This window comes from Meles meles, chromosome 6, assembly GCF_922984935.1.
Source record: "Meles meles chromosome 6, mMelMel3.1 paternal haplotype, whole genome shotgun sequence".
In the NCBI taxonomy this organism is placed as follows: domain Eukaryota; kingdom Metazoa; phylum Chordata; class Mammalia; order Carnivora; family Mustelidae; genus Meles; species Meles meles.
In genome coordinates this window covers 63,825,535-63,849,319 of record NC_060071.1, presented here as the reverse complement: position 1 = coordinate 63,849,319, position 23,785 = coordinate 63,825,535, and the positions used below count along the sequence as shown (strand labels likewise).

The 23,785-nt window shown below is 52.4% G+C and overlaps 1 protein-coding gene across 6 annotated transcripts; it reads left to right on the top strand.

The window, feature by feature from the left end:
- The first annotated feature begins 982 nt into the window (after positions 1-982).
- On the top strand, positions 983-21,758 carry BMF (Bcl2 modifying factor). 6 transcript variants are annotated; one of them, XM_046009232.1, is made up of 5 exons: positions 983-1,092; positions 1,487-1,614; positions 3,750-4,046; positions 5,477-5,637; positions 17,731-21,758. In XM_046009232.1, the coding sequence occupies exons 3-5, from the start codon at positions 3,755-3,757 to the stop codon at positions 17,830-17,832; spliced, it is 555 nt and encodes a 184-aa protein (XP_045865188.1). In that variant the 5' UTR covers positions 983-1,092; positions 1,487-1,614; positions 3,750-3,754; the 3' UTR covers positions 17,833-21,758. The 6 variants fall into 6 exon arrangements, with proteins under 6 accessions (XP_045865188.1, XP_045865190.1, XP_045865191.1 ...); XM_046009234.1 differs by having other exon boundaries at positions 3,426-4,046; XM_046009235.1 differs by having other exon boundaries at positions 1,487-1,634.
- Positions 21,759-23,785: the final 2,027 nt, after the last annotated feature.

Genomic DNA, 23,785 nt, shown 5'->3' with positions numbered 1-23,785 from the left:
TTCAAAAGCGATCTCCCTGAAGCTTTCCCCAATGGAATGCGTTCTCAATTTTTCTCCACCTTCCAGCCGTCATTGTTCCTAAGAATTAACACATTTCATGCGGCATTCGGCATTCCGCTATTTTCAAGTCTTCCTCCGGGAGGAAACTGTTAGCTCTCTGAGGACAGGCACCTGGTTTTTGGCTCCTAACCCAGTATCTGGCACAATGTAGGTATTCAGTAATTGTTTGTGAAATGGCCTGGAGACTCCCTTACTGATAGTACGCGATCTGCGGGACACATCTCTGGATGCTGCCATAAACAGGATGGGTGTCAGCTGCTCAAGCAGCCCCTGCATTTTTTATCTTTCCTCTCCTCAGCCAGATACTTATTCTGTAAGTGTCCACGCCCACTCAAGAAGAGGACATGAGATTCCCTTCGGATGTGTTTGATCTGAATGTCACTCAGTAACAGCGCCAGACGCACGTGTTCTCATGCTTCCTACAGATTTGCGCCTGGAGTTTATTTCTAACGCGCTAAGCAGGCGGGAGGGTGCTTTGCCACCAGACCGGGATCCCCAAGGGCCCGCACCTTGCACTCGGTGGACACAGCCAGCCGCGTCTAAATGCTTCCGGACTCCTCCTCCCCTCCCTTTCTGGACGCTCGGTAATTATTCAGTCCATTCCGGAGAAAGAGAAGACAAAAGTCACTTTGGCGCCCCCTCTCTCCCTTCTAGTAGAGAGGACTCAGGGACTCTCCGCCGCTTCCCGAGTTTGCGTTAGGAACAGAATCTGCGCGGACTATGGCGCTCCAATTGCGTTTCTGACGGGAGCCGGAATTTCGCTCGGCCCCTTACAACGTTTCCGAGGGAAGGTTCGTACATTCGTGACCGTCCCTGGCAGCCGCCCAGCCCGGGACTTGGGGCTCCACTCGCCATTGGCCAGCCGTGGGCGTGACGCGCCGGAGGCGGGGCCTCATCAGCTGTTTGCGGGATGCCCCGAGCGGGCGTATTTTGGAAACAATACCGCGCGGTGCACAGTGGCCTCCTCCCGCGCCAGCCAGCCAGCTGCCGCCGCCGCCCCTGCCCGCGCCTCCCGCCACCCGCTTCAGCCCGGTGAGCGCGCGGGAGGCCGGGGACCGGGCGGAGTTGGATCGCACCTCCTCGGGGAAGTGGGGAGAGGAGTTGTGCTGCGCATGGGGGCCCGGGAAGGGTTGGGCTGCGGGCGTCTGGGGTGACCATGAAGGACTGGAGCGCTGGGGTGCGGGAACGGGGTGCAGAACCCTCATCTAGGTGCGCTGCTCCACTAGGGAACTTGGGGGTAGCAGCATTTCAGACAGCAAGGAGTTGGGTCCAGGTGGGCAGGGGAACCTGCGGTTCACTGCTGAGAAGACCTGGGCTCCCGAGAACCGAGAACCGCCGGGCCTCTGGACCTGACTTTGGGGTAGGACAGGGAGTTATGGGGGCGGCCAGCCTCCCTGCGGAGTCTGAAGGCTCCTCTCCTTAACAGCTGGGCTCTTTCCCTCCTTCCCAATTGAGTCTGGGCGCCAAGCCCCTGAGTGCTCGTCACGCTGGACCCTGGCGCGGAGCCCTGGCATCACGACTCGGAGGCTGAGACTCTCTCCTGGAGTCACCCAGGTCTGCTGTGTGTCGTGTGGGTGCGTGTGTATGCATTTATGTGTGCGTTCCCAGATTTTAACTCCTATAGAGGTTCAGAGTGCCTGGCTCCTGTCTTCTCCTGGGAGGAGGAGTCTTAAGTTCAGCATCCTTGTTACAGCCGTTGGGGTCTGGAGTGGCTCCAGCGGACTTTGGTTCCCCTTGCTAGGAATAAAGCCTTCCCAGGCTGTGCTCTCAAGAAGTGTGCTCCTCCTACCAGTTTGGACATGACCTCCTCAGCTCAGGCAAAGGGGAGAAGAGGGTCTCCTTACCCTACCCCAGATTACCCTTGACTTTGCCCAGCACCCCTTAAGAGGCTCCCACCTACAGAAGAGCCACCTGCAGTTCCTGTGGAGAATGGGTAGGGTCCCCAGGGCTTGCAGAGACACACCCTATGGCTGCATTTCCCCCCACAGTCCAGTCCAGTCCAGTCCAGGCAAGGGCTGAACTTTGGGGCTTTGCTGGGAGGGGGAGGGGAGGTGACAGGCTTCAAAGGAAAAACCAAGACAATGACTGCTGCTTGTGATTCGCTTTGGTGGGCCCCTTTTTAGGCTGGGATTGCCAGCTTGCAGAGAGAAGGCTGAAGGGCAGGCGAGGAGCCCCTGCCAGGTAACTGGCAAGACAGCACTTGGTCCTTTTAACCGGAAACTTCGTTTCCTGGTGCTGATGAGCTGAAGATCTCCTCCCCTCTTTTGGGAAACACTTTCCAAAGAACACCATGTGCCTGTTTTGCCATCCCAGCCAGCGTCTCCTCACTCACCAGGGAAGAGAGGAGAGATGGGATCAGAGATAGCTCACGGGCTTGTTGGGATGGAGAGAGGGTTGAAGCAAGCACCTCAGAGACAGCTCGCATTTAGGGAAGCCAAGATTCTGAATTTAAGTGAGATTCCTTTAAGTACTTTACCAACCCACAGACCATTTGGCTTGTTCTTCAAAGGCAAGGAACTGGGAGACAGAATTCCCAGGGGCTCTCTAATTGAATCTGGCAGTGACAAACAGTATCTCTGTATCCTTAACCATTCAGGTAGCTGCTGCTTCTGTTGCCCCAGGGACCATAACAGTGTGTGTGTGTGTGTGTGTGTGTGTGTGTGTGTGTAGCTGTGTTGGGAGCTCAAGATGCTGGGTGGCTCCTAGCTCATATTTCCAAGAGCTGTCAGGTGGAGCAAGAGGAACTTCTTTATCACCAAGAAACTCCTCTCACAACCTGAGTAGTATAGAGGCAGTGAGTGAGGTCACAGAAAGAGGGCTGAATTTCACTTCCTTCTGTGAGGAAGGTTATACCAGTCTCAGGTTCAGCGCTGACAGGAATGGTAGGCTGTGGGGAAAGAAGATTGAAGTCATGGGCCCTAGTGAGTAGGCCGAGCTGGGGGAGGCTGGCCACACTGTGGGGTGTTGGACCTCCCCTCTAGGCCAAGCTGCTGCTGTGCTGGGAGGGCATGGACTAACTTGGGTCTTTCTGCCCTCTCTCCCAGGACACACGCTTACCACACCGTGGAGCCTGTTTGTTGTGTTGAGCAAGCAGGGGGTGGAGACCAGAGTAGATGGGCAGCTGGGCGGGGCTTAGTGGGTTTGGAGGGAACCCCGGCAGCCCTAGGATTGCTGGCTTTTGTTTTTTTGCTGCCCAGCCAGAGCTCAGCTCAGACTGAGATGAGAGCTTGGGTGGTTACTCTTCAGGGAAGTGAGTGAGTGAGTGTGTGTGTGTGTGTTGTGAGCGTGGTGTGTACTGCCCATCACAGCACCCTCTGCCCTCCCACAGCCACTCGCAGGGTCTAGTCTTGTTGACATTTCTCCAGGTGTCCTGCATGCTTGGAGCAGTCGATCATACCCCTGCTATTGCTCAGAGTCAACAGCAGTCAGACTTCGTGACCGGAACCAGCCTGGGTCAGAAGAAAAGGCCCAGGCGGGGGGTGGCTCTAGGAGTGCCCAGGGCTGAGGTATGGTGCACCCTTGGACAGTGAGGCCGTGGTAGTACTTTATCACCGGTTGTCTGTTCTCAGTACCTGGCCTCGCTTCCCCAGATAAGAAGGGGAAGCAGGAAAGAAGAAAGGGGAGGAGAATCCTTCAGGCTTGGTCCAGGGAGGAGCAGCATCCCAGAGGCCTGCCTTGCACCCTAACAGGGGAGATGGAGCCGCCTCAGTGTGTGGAGGAGCTGGAGGATGACGTGTTCCAGCCAGAGGATGGGGAGCCGGGGACCCAGCCTGGGAGCTTGCTCTCTGCTGACCTGTTTGCCCAGAGCCAGCTGGACTGCCCGCTTAGCCGTCTGCATCTCTTCCCTCTCACCCACTGCTGTGGCCCTGGGCTTCGACCCACCAGCCAGGAAGACAAGGCCACCCAGACCCTCAGTCCGGCCTCCCCGAGTCAGGGTGTCATGCTGCCTTGTGGGGTGACCGAAGAACCCCAGCGACTCTTTTATGGTGAGTGCACTTAGCCTCAAGACTCCTCCCATAGAGACTGGGGGAAAAGAGGGGACTTCCCCTCCTCAGACCTGCACTTTGTTATTTCCTTCCCCAAATTGAACAACAGGGGCTATGGATTCCTCGACTCTTGTCACTCTGCTTCTCTGCTTGGTATTGCTTTTCACCTGTGCTCCTCGGGCACCAAGAAAGGCAAGTGGCAATGCCATCATTTCTGCCTTTTTGTCCCTTTCTGCAGGGATCTTTGGGGCCATGGTGTCTTTTGGGATTGGAGAGAGGGTACCTAGGCCTTGGGCTTGACATCCTTTTGTGTTCCTGGGAGTGATATGTCTTCCATACATTGGCCAACGTGTCCCCAGAGAAGGTTGGGGGATCTATGACTCGCTGATGACACCGAAGGGAAAAACCCAGCCCTTTCTGGAAGAGAAGGTTCCTGAAGGCAGAAGGTGTCACTTGGGACTTTCTGTGCTTGGAAGGGGAACTAGAGAAAGAGGTTAGGCTTGCTGGGGCTCAATGCCAGCAGGAGGACAGTTTGCAAGGCTCAATCAGACAAGACCCCTTCATTTGTGGGCTTAAGTGGTTGGTTTTATGAGTAATGTGCCCTCCTCTGGTGAAGGAACAGGGTCAGACACTCAGTCCGCTTTCTCCTTTTAGCACAATAGCTTATGGAGGGAGGGGAAAGATTCGGAGGCTGTCTTGCTAGGTCTGAGGGAGCCTATCAAGGAGACCCTGCAGTTATTCCCGAGGGAGCTGCCCCGTAGTTCTTTGGGGAGGCGGGGAAGATGGATACGGCGGGCTGCAGGGAAGAGGGAACAGAGGGAGGAGGCGGGCGGGCACCCCTAGCGGCAGCTCGCTTGCCAGCACTTGGGTAGGGCGCAGCGCTGGTCTTGAGGTCTTGCGGTCTGGCCTAGGGCTCCTCCAGAGAGGAACTTAGCTATCCAGTGGGTCTAAGGAGTTTTCTCTCCCTAGTTTTAGCACCACTGCCCAGAGCTTCAGGACCTGGGACCAGCCAGGAAGAAAAAGTGAAGGCACATTTTGGTTTTCTCTTTCTCCTGCCTTGCTTTGCTCAACCCAGGAACTCTGGAGAGCTGCCTCCGGAGCTTTTCCAGAGAAGAGCTTCAACCTGCTACTGCATGAAAAATAAATTGTGGTCCAGCATAGTTTGGTAAATAAAGACAGAAGGCTGGCGGGCTCCCGCACACATAGTAGTCCTTTTGCCCCGGTCCTGGGAGTGAAGAAACCTAGGACCTTTCCCTCCGGCTGAGCATTGGGTTTTAGATGCTTGGGCAGCAGGCAGGTCGGGCTATCCACATCTGGAAGTGTGCCTGATCAAGGCCTCAGGCCCCCCAGGCCTCAGCCAGGAGTGGTAGGCACAGGGTGGATGGTGCAGTTGTGGAGAACGCTGAGATGTGGGCCCTCTGTCTTTGCAGGCAATGCTGGCTACCGGCTCCCTCTCCCTGCCAGCTTCCCTGCAGGCTTGCCCCTCGGGGACCAGCCCCCTGAAGGGCAGTGGCAGCATCGAGCAGAGGTACAGATTGCCCGAAAGCTTCAGTGCATTGCAGACCAGTTCCATCGGCTTCACATGCAGCAAGTAGGCATGGGGGCTTGGGGCGGGGTGGGGGAGAGTCTGCTGGGGCTGGGGGCTAGGAACTGCCTCAGCAACTCCGTCTCTGCCAGGCCCCATGGAGATGGTGCCAGAGTTTTGGCCTTGGCCACTGTGAGTCCCATCTCTGAGCTCCAAGTTGGTTCTCTGCCCTCTCTGAGCTCAGGCTTCCTAAGAGCGGTTTGTCCAGCGGTTTGTCAGGAAGCGCTACCATCTCTCCTGGGGAAACGGGGTGGCTTTCTGCAGCCAGCCTTGTGTGATACAGTGTGTCTGCTTGAGGCCAGGTTGGGAGACTGTCCCTCCCAGACCCCAAGAGGAAGATTTTCAGGCTGCTGCAGTGCAGACAGACAGTTGGACAGTGGTGGGGGGGGGTGCCTGACTTGAGGTGCGGTGGGAACCGGATAACCAAGGCCAACCAAGGCTGAGGGATGGGCCTGAATGGGGGAAAGTGGTGGAACCGGTTGTAACCTGACACTTTCCAGCTGGGGAGGCTGCTCCTCATTGTCTGTGTCTGGGAATGAGGACCTGGGACTCAAGAGAGCAGTACCTCGGAGAGTCTCTCCAGACTGGGGCCGGGCACTTGGCATGCAGCCTGGCACTGACCCCCCCCCCCCCCGGGGTGGAGCATTGCGTGTCCACCGAGCATGTGGCAGTCCATCAACAAAGGCGGCGGCTGGCAGGCTCGTGCTGGGGGAGCCCTCCGTGCCACGGCTGGAAGCTGAAGAGCCCCACTCTGCAGCCAGCCACTGTCTGGGCCAGCCTCTGGGCACTTAACCCTTCCTCTCTGGGCTGGCTTTCTGGATGGCTGCCAAGGCAGGGAGAAGGGCCCAAGGCTGAATCCATGCTCCAACAACCACCACAGAAGCAAAGGCATGCCACCTGGAGATGAACACAATCCCTGCCTCGGCGGCCATCCTGGCTAGCGGGCTGTGTGTTTGTGTGTGTGTGTGTGTCTGTCTGGAGTCAAGAGAATGAATAACTCATCACGATTGGGCAGACCCTGAGTTTAGATGGGTGACTTTAGGTGATCAGAGTAGGTTTGACTCAAGGGCCAAACCATTGCCAATGCCAAGGGAGAGAGAAGTCATCTTTTGGCTACCTGAGAACAGACCATTGGGGGTTACATATGGTTAGCACCTTCTGCCAAGGAGTTCTGAGGGAAATCTGGGGCCAGACCTGGTCCTGGCTGGCTCTCCCAGTCCCTTAGTGATCTGGAAGAGAGGGGGGCCCTATGCTTGGGTGATAAGGCAGCCTAGCTTCCTCCGTTGGCCCCTCACTCCAGTCCCTGGTCCCTCCTTTGATTGTTTTCTGGAAACTTGGCTTCGAGTATCCTCTTCATTCCATGTGTGGGCTCACTGATTCCGGATTTCCATCTCTTGGCCTCCTCCCTCCCCATTCACTCTAGCCTGGTCGTATAGGCCTATGGCTGAGACCAGCTCAAAGCTTCCAGTCCCGATGCTGGAGCTGCTGGAGGGCACAGTGGCTGCGGTTCTCCCAGATTCATCTAGAGGGCTGTCTGGAAGGCAACTTTCTTCATTCCCAATCAGAGACCTGATCTCTCTCAACAGTTGTTTCCCAGAACATTCGTATATCCATTGATGAGCACACACACACACACACACACACCCCGCCGCCCATGCTTGGGAGCAGTCTGGGAAGACAGGACTAGAACATAGCCCAGCACCCTTTCTTGATGACTCAGTCCTGAATGGGAGGAGGCAGCCCTCATCCCAAGAGCTGACCCTGCTCTTTGTTGCTTGGCACCATTTCCCCCAGTCCCGGGCTCCCTTCTTGAGGGTATCTTTCAAACTATCAGCTAGAGCTATCCCAGCCTGGGAGGAGGGACAGAGCAGCAGCCAAAGGAGAAGCTCAGAAAATCTCCTCTGTGGTGGTCTACACCTCACCCCTGCTGGCTCCTGAGTTCCCTGTGTCCCTGTGTCCCTTACCCTCCTGCCTGCTGTCTACTCCTGTCTCACAGTCAGGAGGCTGGGTGGCTAAGCCTTTCTAGCCCAGAGCCGAGCAGGTTTTCCCAAATTTTCCATTACAAAGAACCAGGCTTTTTGTCTGTGGAATCCTCTTGCTTTTAACCCTGTCCTCCCCACTAACCCTGCTCACAGACCTTATCCAGGACCTCATCCTGCAGGAAGGGCTAGGATAATGGCCACAGGTCACTGGCACGCAGAGGAACTTTCAGCAGCTAGCTTTAAGAAGTGAGTCATTTTCTGACCCTGATTATGACATAAACCGCAGTCTAATATTTCATATCTAGAAAGTACTGTTGTGGCTGCTATATCCTTTTCTTTTCTTTTCCTAGTCCCTTCCTCTGCAGGCAGGGACACCGAGGTACTAGGAAGAAAGTGGTTTAGGGTTAAATCTCTAGGCTTTGAGTCCAAAGTCCGAAAGCCCAGTTTTAAACATCAGCTCTACCACCCACTAGCCATCAGGAAGGCCCTTGACCTTGTCAACTCTAGCTCCTTCTCTGTAAATTAGAGCTAACACCCCAGAACATTATTGTGAAGATTAAGTGAGAAAATGCCACTGAAAGTTCCAGGTGTATCACAGTAGGTATTCATTAATGCGGGTCTCCTGTTGTCTGTCTAGAAGCCTGATCATCCCTCATCAGTTCACGTGCCTTTCCCACGCTTCCTGTCAGGCTGCTCCTTAGCAGCACTGCCTTGCCTGAGCTCCTCTCCACCTGCCCTGCACAGAGAAATCGGTGTCCAAGCTGTTCACTTGTGGGCCTTGGCCTTGTATATTTTCTCCTTAAAGAAGGATGGTCATCCCCAAGTTTAGGGAGCCAGGAAATACAACCCAAGAGGCAGTAAGGTGTTGAGAGGGCGTGGCTATTTCCTTTCTCCTCGGACCTGGATTGGTGTCCCAGGGCCAGACAATGGCCATTGGTCCCTGAGTCCTGTAGGGAGTGTGAGTGTCTGCTTTTGGTCCCTAGTTACGGACCTCAGTTACTCTTTTTCTGTGTCAGGGGAAAACTTCTTCCTAGGAGACGTGAAGCCGAGGGGGTGGGGGTACTGTGATGGGGTAGTGCATTGTAGGATGGCATTATGGCAAACTGAGTATACCAGCATGACCCCCAATTCAAAATGTTGTAGATGTCACTGGATGTTGGACCTCAGTTTTTTTGCCAACCGCATACTTCTTAGCGATCAGTTCAGTCTGGCTCCTCTGGGTGGAAAGGCAAGAATTTGAAGGCAGAAGATCAATGTCCGTGAGGTGCTTTTTGTTGGCTCTGTGGGTCTCCAAAGCAGCAAGAGAGTCAGAGGCTGGGTGCTTTGAGATAAAAACCCTTCCCAACCTGGTCACACACCCCATCTTTCCTTGATAGGGTTGGGAATGGAATGTTCCCCTCTTTTTTTAATATATACATTTTATTTATTTTAGAGAGAGAAAGAGTGGAGGGGCAGTGGTAGAGGGAGAGGGACAAGCAGATTCTGCTCTGGGCACCACGCCCAATGTAGGGCTCAGTCTCATGACCCGAGATCATGACCTGAGCCGAAATCAAGAGTTGGACGCTCAACTGACTGAGCCACCCAGATGCCCCTGGAATGTTCTCCTCTTTGTTCCTCTGCAGCAGGTGACCTGTGATGATCTGCTGATCACAACCTACCTTCACTGAGGCTCTGTGAAGGCACCCTGGTATTTCTGTGTCTGTCCAGCTTCTACAGCAAAGAACAGGTGCAAGTTTGCTTCCTCACTGTGTTTCTGGGTTGCTGGGGTCAGAAGGTGTGGGTTCTAGTAGAAACTCCATTCCCCTTGCCATGGTCTCCTCCAACATGGGCCTAAGAATGGACAGTAGCTGCTGTCTCCTCCTCTTAGAAATGTCTCCTATCCCAATGGCACCATCTTGAAATTGATGAGAACAATGTTAAGAAGCCAAGAATCCTCAAAAAAAAAAAAAAAAAAAAAAAGCAACTGTAGACCACTGAGTGAGCAAAGCTACAAGAGCACTGGAATTCTTTGAGTTGGAAATGACTTTTTCACTTGGACCAGGAGTGGCTTCATTCTGAATAGTCAGATTTGGAAATTCCCTGAGTAGTAATTAAACTCTCTGGAAAATGAAATCTGAGGAAAACGTTAGCCACTCACTAAAAACTATTTTTTGTGGCAATATCACAGGAAGGATCCTAGACTTAAAGGCAGATCTGGGTTCAAATTTCCACCTCTGTCACTTATGAGTTCTCTGTCTACAGGCAAATCATTTAACTTCTCTGAGCCTCGATTTCTAATACTTACCTAGCAGAGCAGATATAAAAGCCTGGTGGAGATTATAATATATGTAACTATTAAGGTGTGGGCAGCTTAACGCTTGGAGAAATGTGCCAAAAGATGATTTTAGGATTTTGCTTGGACCTGCCTTTATAGTTCTTAGGGAGCTTGCTTAGAAGTTGTACCCAGAGTGGTGTTTACATCTGCCAACAGCCTGGATCCTTTGTTTAGGGGGCCCTTGACTGCTTCCTGACCCTTTGGGCTGCCCTCCTTATTGCTGAGTGGTTTTGGGGGCTCAGACTGTGGCTAATGAGGTTGTTCAGGCCCTAGAAGTGGCAGCCCTGGGCAGGAGCCCCAGAGATTCACCTCAGAGTGAGAAGGTCCCTGTGGGGCCAGCCTCTGTTCCAGCAGTGGGACATCTACCTAGGAGGGTGTCTAGGGAAGAGTGAGGCTGGGGGAGGGGCTGTGGAGGGCCGCTGTGCGTGAGAGCCAGGCCGGGGCTTGGGGGCCCTGTGTTTGCTCTGTGGCTGGCTCTGTTTATATCGCTCACTATATTTAGCTTCTGAGTCATCAGCGTGGCTGACTGGAGGCCGAGTTCCCCACACAACTTTGCACCTGACTACTCTCTCTTCCAGGAGAAGGGCCTTGTAGTTCCGGATAATTCATTCCCTCCTCACCAAGCTAGGCCTGGGGGATGGGAGTGGGGTTTTTTTGTTTTTTGTTTTGTTTTGTTTTGTTTTTTTGTCTCCTTAGGGGAGAAGGGGGGTGATGGGAGGAGGAGTTGAGAGAGGCACTAGAAAAGAAGGATGAAGAAAACCTTCTGGTTTGTCCTTTGATCAGGTCTGGCAACCAAGAAGGCATGTTCCATGACCGGAATGAGAACAGTCAGTATATGTGGTAGGGAGGAGAGTCCAGCCTTCCTCCATGCTTAGCTTACCTTGTCCTGGCTAGGGAACTGGCCCTGGGCAGGACAAGAACAGCCAGCGGCCAAGGCTCCAGTTTGGGAGTCAGAGCTTTGGGGGTTCCTTTTCCACAGTCTTGGAGCCCCATGGCAGATCTGCCACTCCTCAATCCCCTGTCTTCCTTACCTTCCACCAGAGCACACACACCAGGATTCCTTCCTGAGTTCTGAAGAAGTTGTCCAGTAGCTCGATGGAGCAGTTGTCAGGCTGATGGAGCCAGAGCCATTCCTGTGGGAGGTTGGGGAAGGGCCCTAGGAGTTGTAGCCTCCAGAAGCTCTGGGAATAAGGTTGGCGCACACAGCCCTGTCTCCCAGCCCCCAGTGGCTGGAGCCAGTGGCCTGCAGTTGCATTAGAGAAAACCCTCCTGTCTTTCACTGAGACCCAGCCGGCCCTGAGCTACCCTTTCTTCCCTGAGAAAGAGATGGGTGTTACCATCATGGCAGCCAGTGGCCTCCGCGTCCTGTGGCACTGCTGGCTGCCCTAAGGAAGCTCTTGGCCAGGGATATTTTTTTTTCTTTTCCATTTGCCACATCACTCGTTCCTCTAGCTTCTGGGTCAGAAGCCTTCCAGTGGGCCACGGAACACAAGAGGCTGCCCTGTGAGTTTCAGAATCCCTTGCTCACTTGGCAGCCTGGAATTCTAAGCCCAGCAGCCTCTAGCTGTCTTGGCCCATCTCATTGTGAAAAGTCAGGGATTTCCCCAGGACTTTGTAAGTCTGTTTAGAAGTTAGCACTCCTGGGGCAGGCGCTCTGAGGGAGAGGATGTTGAGGGAAGTGCTCAGCGAGGTTAAGTGGGGCACAGGTTTCCTTGTCCTCCCCACTGGAAGTGATCTGCTCCTCGCAGTAACCAGGCACATTGCTTTACGTGGATGTCTCTCATTAGATCACCACAGTAATCTCGTACCTCTGGATCCTGTTCTCCCCATTTTGTAGGACACTGAGGCACACAGAGGAGACAGCATGCCCAAGTTACGCTCTAAGTGGCTATGCTAAGAGCCATGTGGATCTGACTGATCCTCAAACTGTGGTCTTCCCACAACCCGTCTCTGCTTCCAGGCACCCCCCAGAAGATAGGAGCATGAGGGAGCACCCACTCACTGCCCTGACCTGCCTCTGTCTCCCATAAAACTTACTTCTATGCTCTTGTTGTCTTCTGTTCAGACTGTAAGATAATTGAGGACAGTTGACATCTTGCTCCTCTTTGTATCCTTCGTAAGTCTTAGCTTGGGTCCTTGATAAAAGCGCTTAGTTGGGTGATAAGAGCTCGCTGAATTGAACAAAAACATCTTCTCAACTTCTTTCAAGTGGAATTTTCCTGACGTCTCTCTTATCTCTGTGTTCCTGTTCTCAGTGGCGAGGCTCTCTCCCTCAGCCTCGGCCAGGGTGGGTTTGGACTATGATGGCTAAGGGAAAGAGGCGGGAAAACAGCTCCCTGCAAAACAGGGGATAGGAAATTCTGCATTTGAAAGAAACCAAGTGTAGTTTCAGAACATGATCTGAAGTTATAATTTCAGAGCAGTTTTTGCTTTATTTCTGTTTGATCTTCAGTTAGCTCTGCCTCTGGAAGGTTTATTTTTTTTTCTGGTCCACAGCATCCTTACTAAATAGTTAATGATCTGGAAACAATGTCTTTAAACACACTAGGGGAGTGGCTCAGTGTCTATTCTCTTTGAAAAGTTAGTGCTACTTGCCATGATGTGAATGAACACACTGCAACATTTTACTGGAAAAACCTAACTCTGGAGTCGGAAGTCAGAATAACCTCCCCCCATCTAACATGCTTGGGGGAATGTTTCCGAGCCTTTACCTCCCCATCTGTACAATGGGATCGACAGAACGTGTACTTTCTGTGTTCCAGATCTTTGTGAAGGGAAATAGGAAGGCATGAGATATTATAAATTGCTGTCTGTTTTTGGTAAACTGGCAGGGTTCTTTTTAAGCCTGGCCACAGTGTTGGCTTGCTCTTTGCTCTAGTTCTTCGGGGGTGAATTAGCTTTCTCTGGAGCATCTGGAACACGGGTGACACACAAAAGCCCCCAGAGGGTGTGAATTGGATCCAATGGAAGAGAGGCAGAGAGAGATTCTTATCCAGCGAAGGGAGGGAACACTCTTTGTGCTGAGGGTAGAGGCCACGTGGGATGAAACAGAGTTTGATTTTTGTCAGACACCACAGCCAGCTCTTAAAAAAAAAAAAAAGAAAGAAAGAAAAAAAAGAAAAGAAAAGAAAAAGAAGAAGAAGAAGAAGAAAAAGCCTTTTACTAGTTGGGCCTTTCCCTAGGCAAGAGGCTGATCCTATCACATCAAGTACATCTTTAGACCTGGCCAGACATCAGTTGTTGCTGGCTTCAGACAAGTGGGTTATCTTGCAGGGCTGACTTTTCTGTAGTTGGCCCAGTGTACACTTGATGAGTACCTACTGTGTGCCCCTGCGCACTACCCATTACACAGGACATGTGACTGTGTATTCAGTTGCTGTGCCTTGTACACAGTGGGGGTGACTCAAGCCCTTGTTAGCTGATCACCTTTGTGCTCTGACCATAGCAAGAAAGTGGGTTGGAGAAAGAAGAACCTGAGGTTTCCAATGCCTATCTGTGCTCTCTTAACTGAAGAGGATACTCTTTTTTTTTTTTTTTTTTGGAAGATTTTATTTATTTGTTTGACAGAGACTGAGAGAGGGAACACAAGCAGGGGAAGTGGGAGGGGGAGAAGCAGGCCTCCCGCTGAGCAGGGCTTGATCCCAGCACAGGGGTCATAACCTGAGCCGAAGGCAGACGCTTAATGACTGAGCCACCCAGGCGCCCATGAAGAGGATATTCTTATCCACCATGTCAGATCCCATTCTCTTGGAGCATTCACCTCTATTTTTTCCCCCTATGGCTTGGTCCTACCCTCTCAACTCTCATTTGGAGGCCTTCTGGTGTAACCTTCAATTCCCAGCAATTTCCCATCCTCTGTACCTTAACCTCCTGATCCCTAAGGGCACCCTGACTGTGCATTCCTAGAACCCCCACTTTTTGCAGGTTCCCAGACTTAGAAGGCTGCTCAAGCTGGGCACTGCTCTGGGGCTTTGCACTCCCTCAGCTCAGCTTCTGTGTCCCGTGCTTTGCCAAGCACCTAAGCATCAGAGGCCAAGCCTACTCTTTCCTGCTTCCCTCCTCCTCCCGCATTCCTCTGCACCTTCTGCTAAAAGCATCCATGTTCCGTGGTGATTGGGTGTCTTTGTGTACCTCATCCCGTTCACTGAATGTTGATTTCCTTCCTCCTGTTTCTCTCATCGGGCTCCCTTCATGTCCTTTTTCTTTCCTTTCTGGTCAGGCCCTTTTGTTTAATTTTTTTTTTTCAATATTGTATTTATTGTTGTTCCTTGTAATCAGGGCATTTGTTGATAGTTTTGGTATGAGGCAGCTTGGTTGAGGAAGAGGGCCTTTTGGGGGCTGACCTGTGGCAAGAAAAGGCTGAGTGGAATTTTGTGTGGCATCTGCTTGTGCCCAGAGCAGGGGCTCCTAAGACTGAGGACCGGTTACCAGGCTGTGTGCTTGCTGGTCTTGTGGCTGCCACACAGCCAGCTTGACTCCTGATGAGACAGCCTGGTCTTCCGACCCAGCCAGACCCTCCAGTAGGCTGTCTGGATTCAGCCGTTGGAGCTTGGAGTTGTAATCCTGAGGGTAATTGTGGATGACAGACTTCACATCACAAACCTTAGAGCTGGGAAGCACCTCAGTGGTTTCCAAATGCCTGTCTGTGGCCTGGCTGCCTCAGAACCACCTGGGCAGGGTTTACCTCGGGCTTGGCCAAGTCATTATTCTGATGGGAAGAGATTGAAAGAGACTGAGGAAAAAAAAAAGACCCAGTCATGAAATGTTTTCCTTTAGGCTATAGGATCACAAGTGATTTTATTTTCTTCTCTCTCATTTCTTGTGTTTTCCAATTTTTCCACTGTTAACATGTATTACTTTGATGACTAAAATATACCATAAACGTTACTTCTGATTTTTAAAATGGCACCCGGGGGCGCCTGGCTGTTTCAGCCAGTGGAGCGTGTGACTCTTGATCTCTGGATTGTGAGCTCGAGCCCCATTGTGGGTGTAGAAATTACTTAAAAAATAAAACCTTAAAAATAAATAAATAGATAATTAAAATGTCACCCAGAGCATTTGTTCAACGTACAAATTCCTGGGCTGCTTCCCTGGAGATTCTGACCCAGTTGGTCTGGGTGGAACCCTGGGACTTCATATTTATAATAGCATGTCAGCGGATTCTGTGACACCGTCAGGTTGGGGAACAACTGATCTCATACCGTGCCTGCATTTCTCTATAAGGGAAGTGAGGACTCACAGACAGGCTGGTGGGAAGCCCCTCCCTACAGCCAGGTCCTTTGATTCCCAGCCCAGGGAGCCTTCCTTGCTGATCCATGCACCCCAAGGCCTGTCACAGGCAGATGCATGGGGCTTGCGTCCTTCCCAACAGTGGGCCTGTGTGGCCTGCCTTTGTCTCCCAACAAGACCAGAAGTGGGATTGGCCCAGGCTGAAAACCATAGAATTATGATCTCCCTTCCTTGGCTATTGGGCTATTTTGATGCAATTTAGAGAAGGGGAGGAGAGAGGGTCTGCTTTGGCATAAAAAAAGGTGTATGGTGGCACTCAGAGAATAATGATAATGGGTAGGACCATTGCTCTAAGGCTAGGTTGGAATTCATCCAGTCCCTGCCACTTGGTAGCCTTATAGCTGAGTTATTGAACTCTTTCAATGTTCTCATCTGTAAAATGGGGATGATGGTATAGAACAATCTCATAGGGCTGTTGAGAATGGCCAAACGAGTTTAATATGTCTCCAAGTCACTTTGGGATCTTGTTAAAAATGCACATTCCAATTCAGTAGATCTTCATTTCTAGTAAGTTCCCAGGAGATGGCGAGGCTGCTGGTCCACGGACCCCACTTTGAGAAGCAAGGATGTAGAACACTCAGAACAGAGCCTGGCACACTCAGTGTTACTATTCTTGTATGATTGTGGTTGTTATTGGTGCTTGGTCTTTTCAAACAAGCACCTGAGAAGACTTGGAATTCCAGCAGATGGACCTCTCTGGGGACCAATCTTTTCCTGGATTTTCCGCCACATGACCTTTGCACCTGTCCTGGGCAGCAGCTGGGGGTGGGAAGCAGGAGGAGGGGTGCCCTGCCCAGCTGCTGCAGGCAGGCCTGAGAGCCTTCAGGTTTTGCAGCTGAGTCCTTTTTCACGCTGCTTTACTCTAACCAGATTTTGTTAAGCCGGCTGTGTTTCCTCTTTTTACTCATCTTTGTTTACAAAACAGAAGGAAGCCATCAGTCTCCTGCAGCAGTCTGCCAGGACTCCTCTGTGGCACACCCCGATTTCCCCTCCTGGCAGTGGCCTGGGCTCCAGCTTTCTGGGTGGTTTTCCAGCCTCCCTTCCTCAGGGGCAAGGGGCTCGCTGTTGCCCCAGACAGAGGGAGGCATTCGCTTCACCTGCCTCAGCAGGGCCCTGACATCAGCCTCAGTCTGCAGGTCACCTCTCCCCACCTTAGTGGCCCAAGGCCAGCGGGGGGGTTGGGGGGGTGGGGGGGGTGGCAGGAACACAGAACCTGCACGGTTGCCTGGGGCAAAGTCCAGGAGGCCAAGGCCAGCTGCCCCCACAAAGCTCCGAGGGTGCAGGCGACCTGAACTCACTTTCATTCTGCCCCTGACTTAGCCTGTCCTCTTCATAGGAGAGGCAGGGGCTGGGGCAGTGGTTAAAGAGAGCCCAAGGAGGGCCCGGCTCTGCTGTCAGTTCACCGGGAAGCTGCAGTGAGCCAGGTCCAGCCCTTGCTGGCTTCTTCTGGCGTGCTGGCTTTTTATTCCCCTATCCACTGAGGACCCCGTGGAGAGGGCCCCAATCCAGTCTTCCTGCCCTGGCAGACAAAGAGAGAACAAAGACCGCCTCTTCCAGCACCCCAGTCCCCTCTGGTGGAGGGGGGAGGAGCTCCACTGGCCCCTGGGAAAGGGTACCTGTGTGGGCAGGGCCCCAGCCCCAGTCCTGTGAGCCCCTGACCCCTGACCTTTGCCCCCAGCTTCCCTGCCTGACAGTAGGACCTGGGATAACCTCCAGAGAGTAGTGTGCATTCTTTGTTTTTGTTTTAAGTATGTTCTTGCTTAACGTTTAATTGGCTCCAGTCAGTAGGAAAGTGCTCCAAGAGGGATTATTTATGGCTTACTGTCAAGAGCAGCTATAAAAAGGGCAGCACTGAGCTGGAGATGCTGGGAAGGGAGAGAGGGCGGGCGCACAAGTGTGTGTGTGTGTGTGTGTGTGTGTGTCTCTGTGTATGCGCGTGTTTGCACTGGATGAAATCAGATTTTTGCTGCCTCAGCAGTGTGGTTTAAATTGAAGATTAACCCTTTGACCTTCACAGTGTCAAATCACTTGCAGATGGAGTCTCCCCCCCTTTCCCCCTTGGTCTCTGTGTTACTTTGGAGTTGGGGGAGCAAGGGGGGCACCTCTTCTCTTTCTTTCTGAAGAAAGTTTGTTGTTCATGCAGCTGAGGTTTGAGGGGCTCAGGAGCCAATCTGATTAAAAGCAGCACTTGGCTAAACTCTGGAAAATCCAGCAAGCAGGGGAAAAAGTTTAATCCTCTTGTGCACAGTGCATAAAGAGCCTGGTCTTTTCTTTTTAATGTTAAAACTGCCATTGTTTTTGGAGAACTCAACTATCTCTCCGTCTTCGCCACTCTTCTCATCACCCCCCTACTCCAATCCCCTCCTGTCCCCAGTTTGCTGTCCTGATAGGATTAAAGTGCTGCCCCCAGACAACCTCGATCTAAACTTTTATTGGGAATGATAAGGACTTGGGAGTTGTGGAGGCTACAGGCTACTTTTAGGAATTAACTTTTTTTTTTTTTTGCCTTTTCAGCACCAGCAAAACCAAAATCGGGTGTGGTGGCAGATCCTTCTCTTCCTACATAACCTCGCTTTGAACGCAGATGAGAACAGGAATGGGGCGGGTCCCAGGTGAGGCTGGGCCGCCCTCTTTGTCCAGGGCACCACAGGAAGGACATCAGCAAGGACTGACACTGTGTCTTGTGAAGTTGATTGTTGCTGTTTTACATTTGCATTTGCCAAGTTTCTCTTCCGTGTACATAAGACAAACCCCCGCGGGACCTCTTTCCCCGTGCAGGACCTCGACCAGGAATGAGGGCCTTTGTCAAACACTGTTGAAGCGGAGGCTGATAGGTCTGTGGTGTGGGACTTCCCAAGGGCTCTAACAAGTCGAGTCTTCAGTGAGTGCTTGTTAAAGATAACCAGGTAGTGATGTTCTCCAGCCAGTGGATGTAGTTTTCCCACAGCGGCTTGGTTAAGAAATAGGAGACTGGATTAGACTCCTGGTCCCGCCAACGCTATCAGCCTTCCACCATGGACGGCCCGGGATCTGCCAGTCACACTGCTTTCATTCCCCAGGGCCTTGGCCAGGGGCTTTCCAGCTGAGCATGGCAACTTCCACGAGGCCAGTCAGCCAGCTCCATAGCTGGGTTCTCCTTTGGCCCAGCCAGTGCCAGCCCCAAGGGCTCAGGGATTCTGGCCCAGCCCCTGTCATCTCCAGCAGACCTCAGGGAGGGTTGGGTTTCTCCAAGGACCCCTCAAACGTGCCGCAAAATGAACCAAACTTCTGGGTAGGCCTCGAGTCTTACTTGCTCCTGCTCAGAAGCCCAGCATTGGGCCCGAGGTGCAGGACCCCTGCTACCTCTGGCTGCCTGAGGATGGTTGGGTGTCCACCATGGATGAGCCAAATAGCCAAGGAACGTGCCATAACTAGCAGCTTGTGCCTTCGTCAGCTCTTCTTTCAAAAGACCCAGCCAACAGACTGGTTTCCTCCCCTCTATCTGCGCACTCTGGGGCACGAAGGGCAGGATTACAGCGGGGCTGGGGAACGTGGGGGCCATCCCACCTGTGAAAATCGGCCCGAGAGGAACCCAGTGCCCTTGGTTTCCTTGGAAACAACATACCTCCTCCCGCTTCTCCCCATTCCTTTTCTGCACCTAGTGGGATACAGGAAGAAGCCAGCACCATGGCTTTGTCAGCTGAAACCTGTCTTTTAGAGTGACAGACAATGGTTAGAGTGTGGAACCGTCAAAGCTGGGTACACATTTCCTGGCTTCCTTCAGCTTCCAGGGACGCCAGAAGGGCGTGCTCCAGAGCTCAGTGGGCTCATAGCTGCCTCTGAACTTCCCTTCTCAACCCGCTGTGGCACTAATGGAGAGAATTGAAAGCAGCCAGGCTGGCAGCTCTGATAGCAGATGCGGGGAATCTGAAAAGACACAGGGAATCTGTTAACCAGACACGTAGAAATTAAATTATAATTTTTGCCTATGTAAGAAAAGGTAACATTGGTGCTAACATGAAGCAAGGCCCAAAGAAAAGGTGGCTTCTGTGGGCAGAGAAGACCTCAGGGCTACCCAAGGAAATCAGAGGAGTCCAAGTAGGCTCTCAAATCTAAATAAGCCCAAGCTCCTCCAGTTCTACAGAGAGGAGGTCTTCAGGAAGCATTCATCTACTGGATGTACAGTTGGGCAGGTTGTTCACTGCATAAGGGCACCTGCAGAAGAAGGTAATGGAAGCTAAAATTCAGCTCATGCTCTACCCTCCAGGCTATATGCCCTAGTTTGGGGCTATGTCTGCTCAGAAGAAGGGGTGCCTTTCCTAATTTGCACGAAGGTGCCATATGGGCTCCCAGTGGCCCTGAGGTGTAGGACCTCAGACTGTACATTAGCCTTTGTTTTCTTCTGCTTGGATGTTCTGGAGGTATTACCTCTTCTTGGCTAGAATTCTATTCTCAGGGTGTATACCATGGTTTGTCTGCTAAGAAGAGGGGTTCCTGCTTACAAGGAGGAGCCCAGGGAACAGGTGAAGACCAGCTCTGGGACACGCTGACCGTTGTGAAATCCAGCCTTCTTTGCGTGTCTCCACTCTGTTTTCGGATGTGCATTGGACATGTGCCATTTTTCCCCTCTCCTGGACCAAGGCCTTGACAGGCAGGCTGCTGGTGTATTCCAAATGGCACACAAGAAAACCAGGATGATTTCTGCTAGCCACTTTGAACCCCACTTAGCAGACTTCCCACTGGAGCTGAGTGAGAGAACAAATAAATGGTCCGGGGTCTCAGTGCAGAGGCAAAGCCATCAGCTTCAGAGATCTTGCCAGGCCCAGGTAAGATGTCCTGTGGCCTGCCCTAAGAAACTGAGCCCAGAGTTTGACAAGCCCACCTGAACACTGAGCCTGGGGCCAGGTGGATGGTGATCTGACTGCACTGTCTCCATCTTATGGGAAGCCAGGAACTAACTCACTGTCCTAAGCAAGCTGGGGCACAATTTAAAACCCCCCTCCTTCTCTCTTGCCCCCAAAACACACAGGAGGTAAACAGCCCCTGGAAGGAGAGAGGTTCCTCCTGGCTGGCTGGTTTTAATTGGCCTAGTGATCTAGACTGGCCCCTTCCCCCTCCCTGGTGACTTGCTCTGAACATTCCTCAAGTCCAGCCTCAGGAGACACATCCCTCCCTCTGGGCCCCCTTCCCTCATCTCAAGCCCCCACCCCCCACCCCCCATCCCCCAGAGCTTGGCCGTCTCTAGTTAGGGGGTGGAGAATCAGATTTGGAGGGAGGGAGACTCTGACCCAGCTCCTGACCTGTAACCAGCTGAAGACTTGTGGAGTTTTTGTGGTTTGCTGAGGGTGAGGGGTGGGTGAGGGGCTGGAAACCTCCCTCTCATTATAGAAAGGCCCTGAAGGGAGGAAGCCTGATATTCAGCCCTTCTAACTCAGAACCCTAGAGTTTCTGGAAGCTGGTAGACAGAACTAGGGAGAGAACCCCACCAGGCCAGACATCTGACTCCCTTAGTGAGTTGGAGGACCTGCCTTTGCCTGCTTCAGGTGTTGGGCTGCTGGAGAGCCGTCCCCATGGCCTTGCTCAGTGCAAGGGAGAGAAAGATCACCTCCCAGTGACCTCCCCAAGCCCTGAGGGGTGTGAGTCCGTTTCCAGAGCTTACGTGTCAGGCATTCTCCAAACACTCTGAGGGGCCCAACTGACTTGTCTCACTGTCCCCAGTGGCCCAGGCTCATCCAAGGGTGGTTCCAGCCTGGGCATCGAAGGTGGTGGGGGGTGGGGGTGGGTAGTATTATTTGTGATGGTCCAGCCCAGTGGGGGCTGGGGAGCCACTGCGCCTGCCCTGGTCAGCAAGGAGCAAGCACTGTGAGAGCTGGCAAGCTTGTGTCATTTGGTGGACTTGATGAAGAGGGGTTACAGAGAGTGGAGAGCAGCAAAAACAAAAAGACTTCTGACTCCACTGCTCTGTGGGGCTTCTGGGAATCAGCATTCAGCCCGGGCTGCAAGAAGCTGCAAGACCCTCTGGGTACAGGCAGGTCCTTGCTGGACCTTGGCTGGACTTGGTCCAGGAAGGGGTTAACTTGTCAGCCCTTCGAAGCCTCCTGGGCACACTGTGGGCAGGGGGGCACCTCAGCCTGTGGGGACTTGGAGCTTCACGGGAATAACGCAGAAAGCCAAGCTCTTCCACAGATAAGCCAGCCTTATGGGCCATGGGAGCTGGGAGCCAGCAGCCGAGTCTTCCCCGCCCCGTCTCTGCACCGGTAACCGGTGCCTCTCCCTGCTCTGTGAGCATCGCCCAGCGGGCCATCCCCTCCCTGGGTCCACAGGGGCTGTCAGGGGGAGACCCAGTGAGAATGTAGCATTTTGTTCAGCCCAGATTAGCTGTCTTGGGTTCTAGGCACTCTGCCTCTGGGAGAGAGACAGGGAAAGAGAGGGAGGGGAATGGGGATCCATTGTTCGTTAACCTGTATAGAATGTTTGGCTTTCTGTTCTTCACATGCATGTATGTGTGTGTATATTCTCCCCCATCAATTGGTACAATTTTTAATAAAACCTTTTAAAGCAAAGCTGGTCTTTCTTTTTCAAGGTGTGATAAAACTCCAAGGGGATCCCTTAGGGAATTAGAGACTCCTGACTTGTTTCTGGCTGCTGTTCTGAGTTAGCCCCAGGCTCCCTGCTTTTGTCAGGATTTCCTGTCCCCTCTGGGAGTGGAGAGGAGCCGTACTGACCTCACAGTTAGCAGCACCAGAGGCCCCATGAGGTGGAAAGACCCGGACTTTGAATCCAGACTTGGATTTGGATCCGGTTTCAGTGTCCACCAGCTAAACGATCTTGGGCAAATGATGTCCCTTTTCTGAGCCTACTGCTTTTCCATGAATACGTGTCAGCAACACTGGTCTGCAAAACAGAGGGGAAGGGCAGAGGCCCTCAGTGGGGGCAGACTCGGTGACCCCAAAAATGCCTAGGAGCCCCTCTACCGCCCACCCTCCTGTCCTGTGTCTAGCTGGTCTTTGGCTTCCTTTTATCAAGGCAGCATCTCAGGAGGTGTGCTGGTTGGAGGGGGACTTCTGGCTTGCATTTCTTTGTGGATTAACAAGGTGTCTGACTCAAAAGGGTCATTTAAAGCCCTTGATAGAATTCTGAAAATCCTCAGAAAAAGCCCCACTTCTGGTCCTATGAGCAGTGAGCCGCGAGCTGAAGGGCCAGGTCGCCTTATCCGTGCGGTCTCCCTGTGATTTAGGAGACCTTCTGCTCTCCAAGGGCCAGCTTTGGACTCCAGTTCCCACCCTCACAGATAGTGGGAGCTTTCATGTCAATTGCCACGCCTGGCCTCTTCATTTTTTAAAATAGTTTATTGATTTGAGAGAGAGAGAGTGTGTGAGTCGCGGGGTGGCAGAGGGAGAGGGAGAAGCAGGCTGCCCCCTGAATAGGGAACGATCCCAGGACCCCAGGATCATGACCTAAGCAGAGGGCGGATGCTTAACCGACTGAGCCACCCAGGCACCCCTTACTGCTTCATTTTATGCATGAGTAAACTGAGGCCCAGAGAGGGGATGTAATTTTCTCCTCAGGCTTTTTAAATAGCTGAGTCAGTCAGAGGGGTCTAACTCCATCTGCCCAGGTTTCCATCTGGAAATAGCAGTGCTCTTGCCCAGATCTGCAGGAAAGCCAAAACTTGTCTATTTTTAATGCCAAATAACTGCCTCTTGTCCTGTAAAACATGGCACTTCTGACCACTCTATATTTGGACTGAGAGATTTATTTTTACTGGAGTGCGGTAGAAGCGGGGCCTGGTGCCACATCCGGGTGTTATTGTACATTGCACGTGCTGGGTTGTATTCGAGCCCATTAAGCAGCTCCTCTGAGGTATACGGGGAATTAGAAGGTAATTGGTGAGGGGAATGTCTTTCAAGTCATCTGCCGCTACTTAGGGCAAGGCTGCACTCAGTTGCCCAGGCTAGAAACCTCAGAGCTCACCCTTGTCCCACCTCTCCCTCCCTCTCTCCCTCTCTGATCCCTCCAGAGGAAGTCCCTTGAGATGGTAAAGGCACGACTGCCTAAGTCTGAACCCAGGCCCCGAAGCTTACCAGCTAAGTGGCACTGGGCAGATCGTAGTCTCCCTGTGCCTCAGTTTCCTCATCTGTAAAAGGAGACTAGTACCTACCTCATCAGGTTGCTGTGAGCATTAAATGTGTGAATACATATAGGGGGCTTGCAGTAGTGCTTGGTACATATTGAGTTTTCCATAAATGTTCACTGTGAATATTATTAATAATATTATTGCTTTTATTATTTTTATCTGTAGGCAGCTGATCCATAAGCCCCAAGCATTCTTACTTAGAAGGGTCTCTCTGTTTTTAAAAAAATTTTTATTTATTTATTTGTTTGAGAGAGAGTGTGTGTGTGTGTGTGTGTGTGAGACAGCGCAAGTGGTGGAGAGGGAGAAACAGACCCCCCACTGCGCAGGGAGCCCGATGTGGGGCTCGATCCCAGGCTCCCAAGATCATGACCTGAGGCAAAGGCAGAAGCTCAGCCGACTGAGCCACTGGGCTCCTCAGAAAGGTCTCTTGCACCAATCCTCTTACTATCTCTC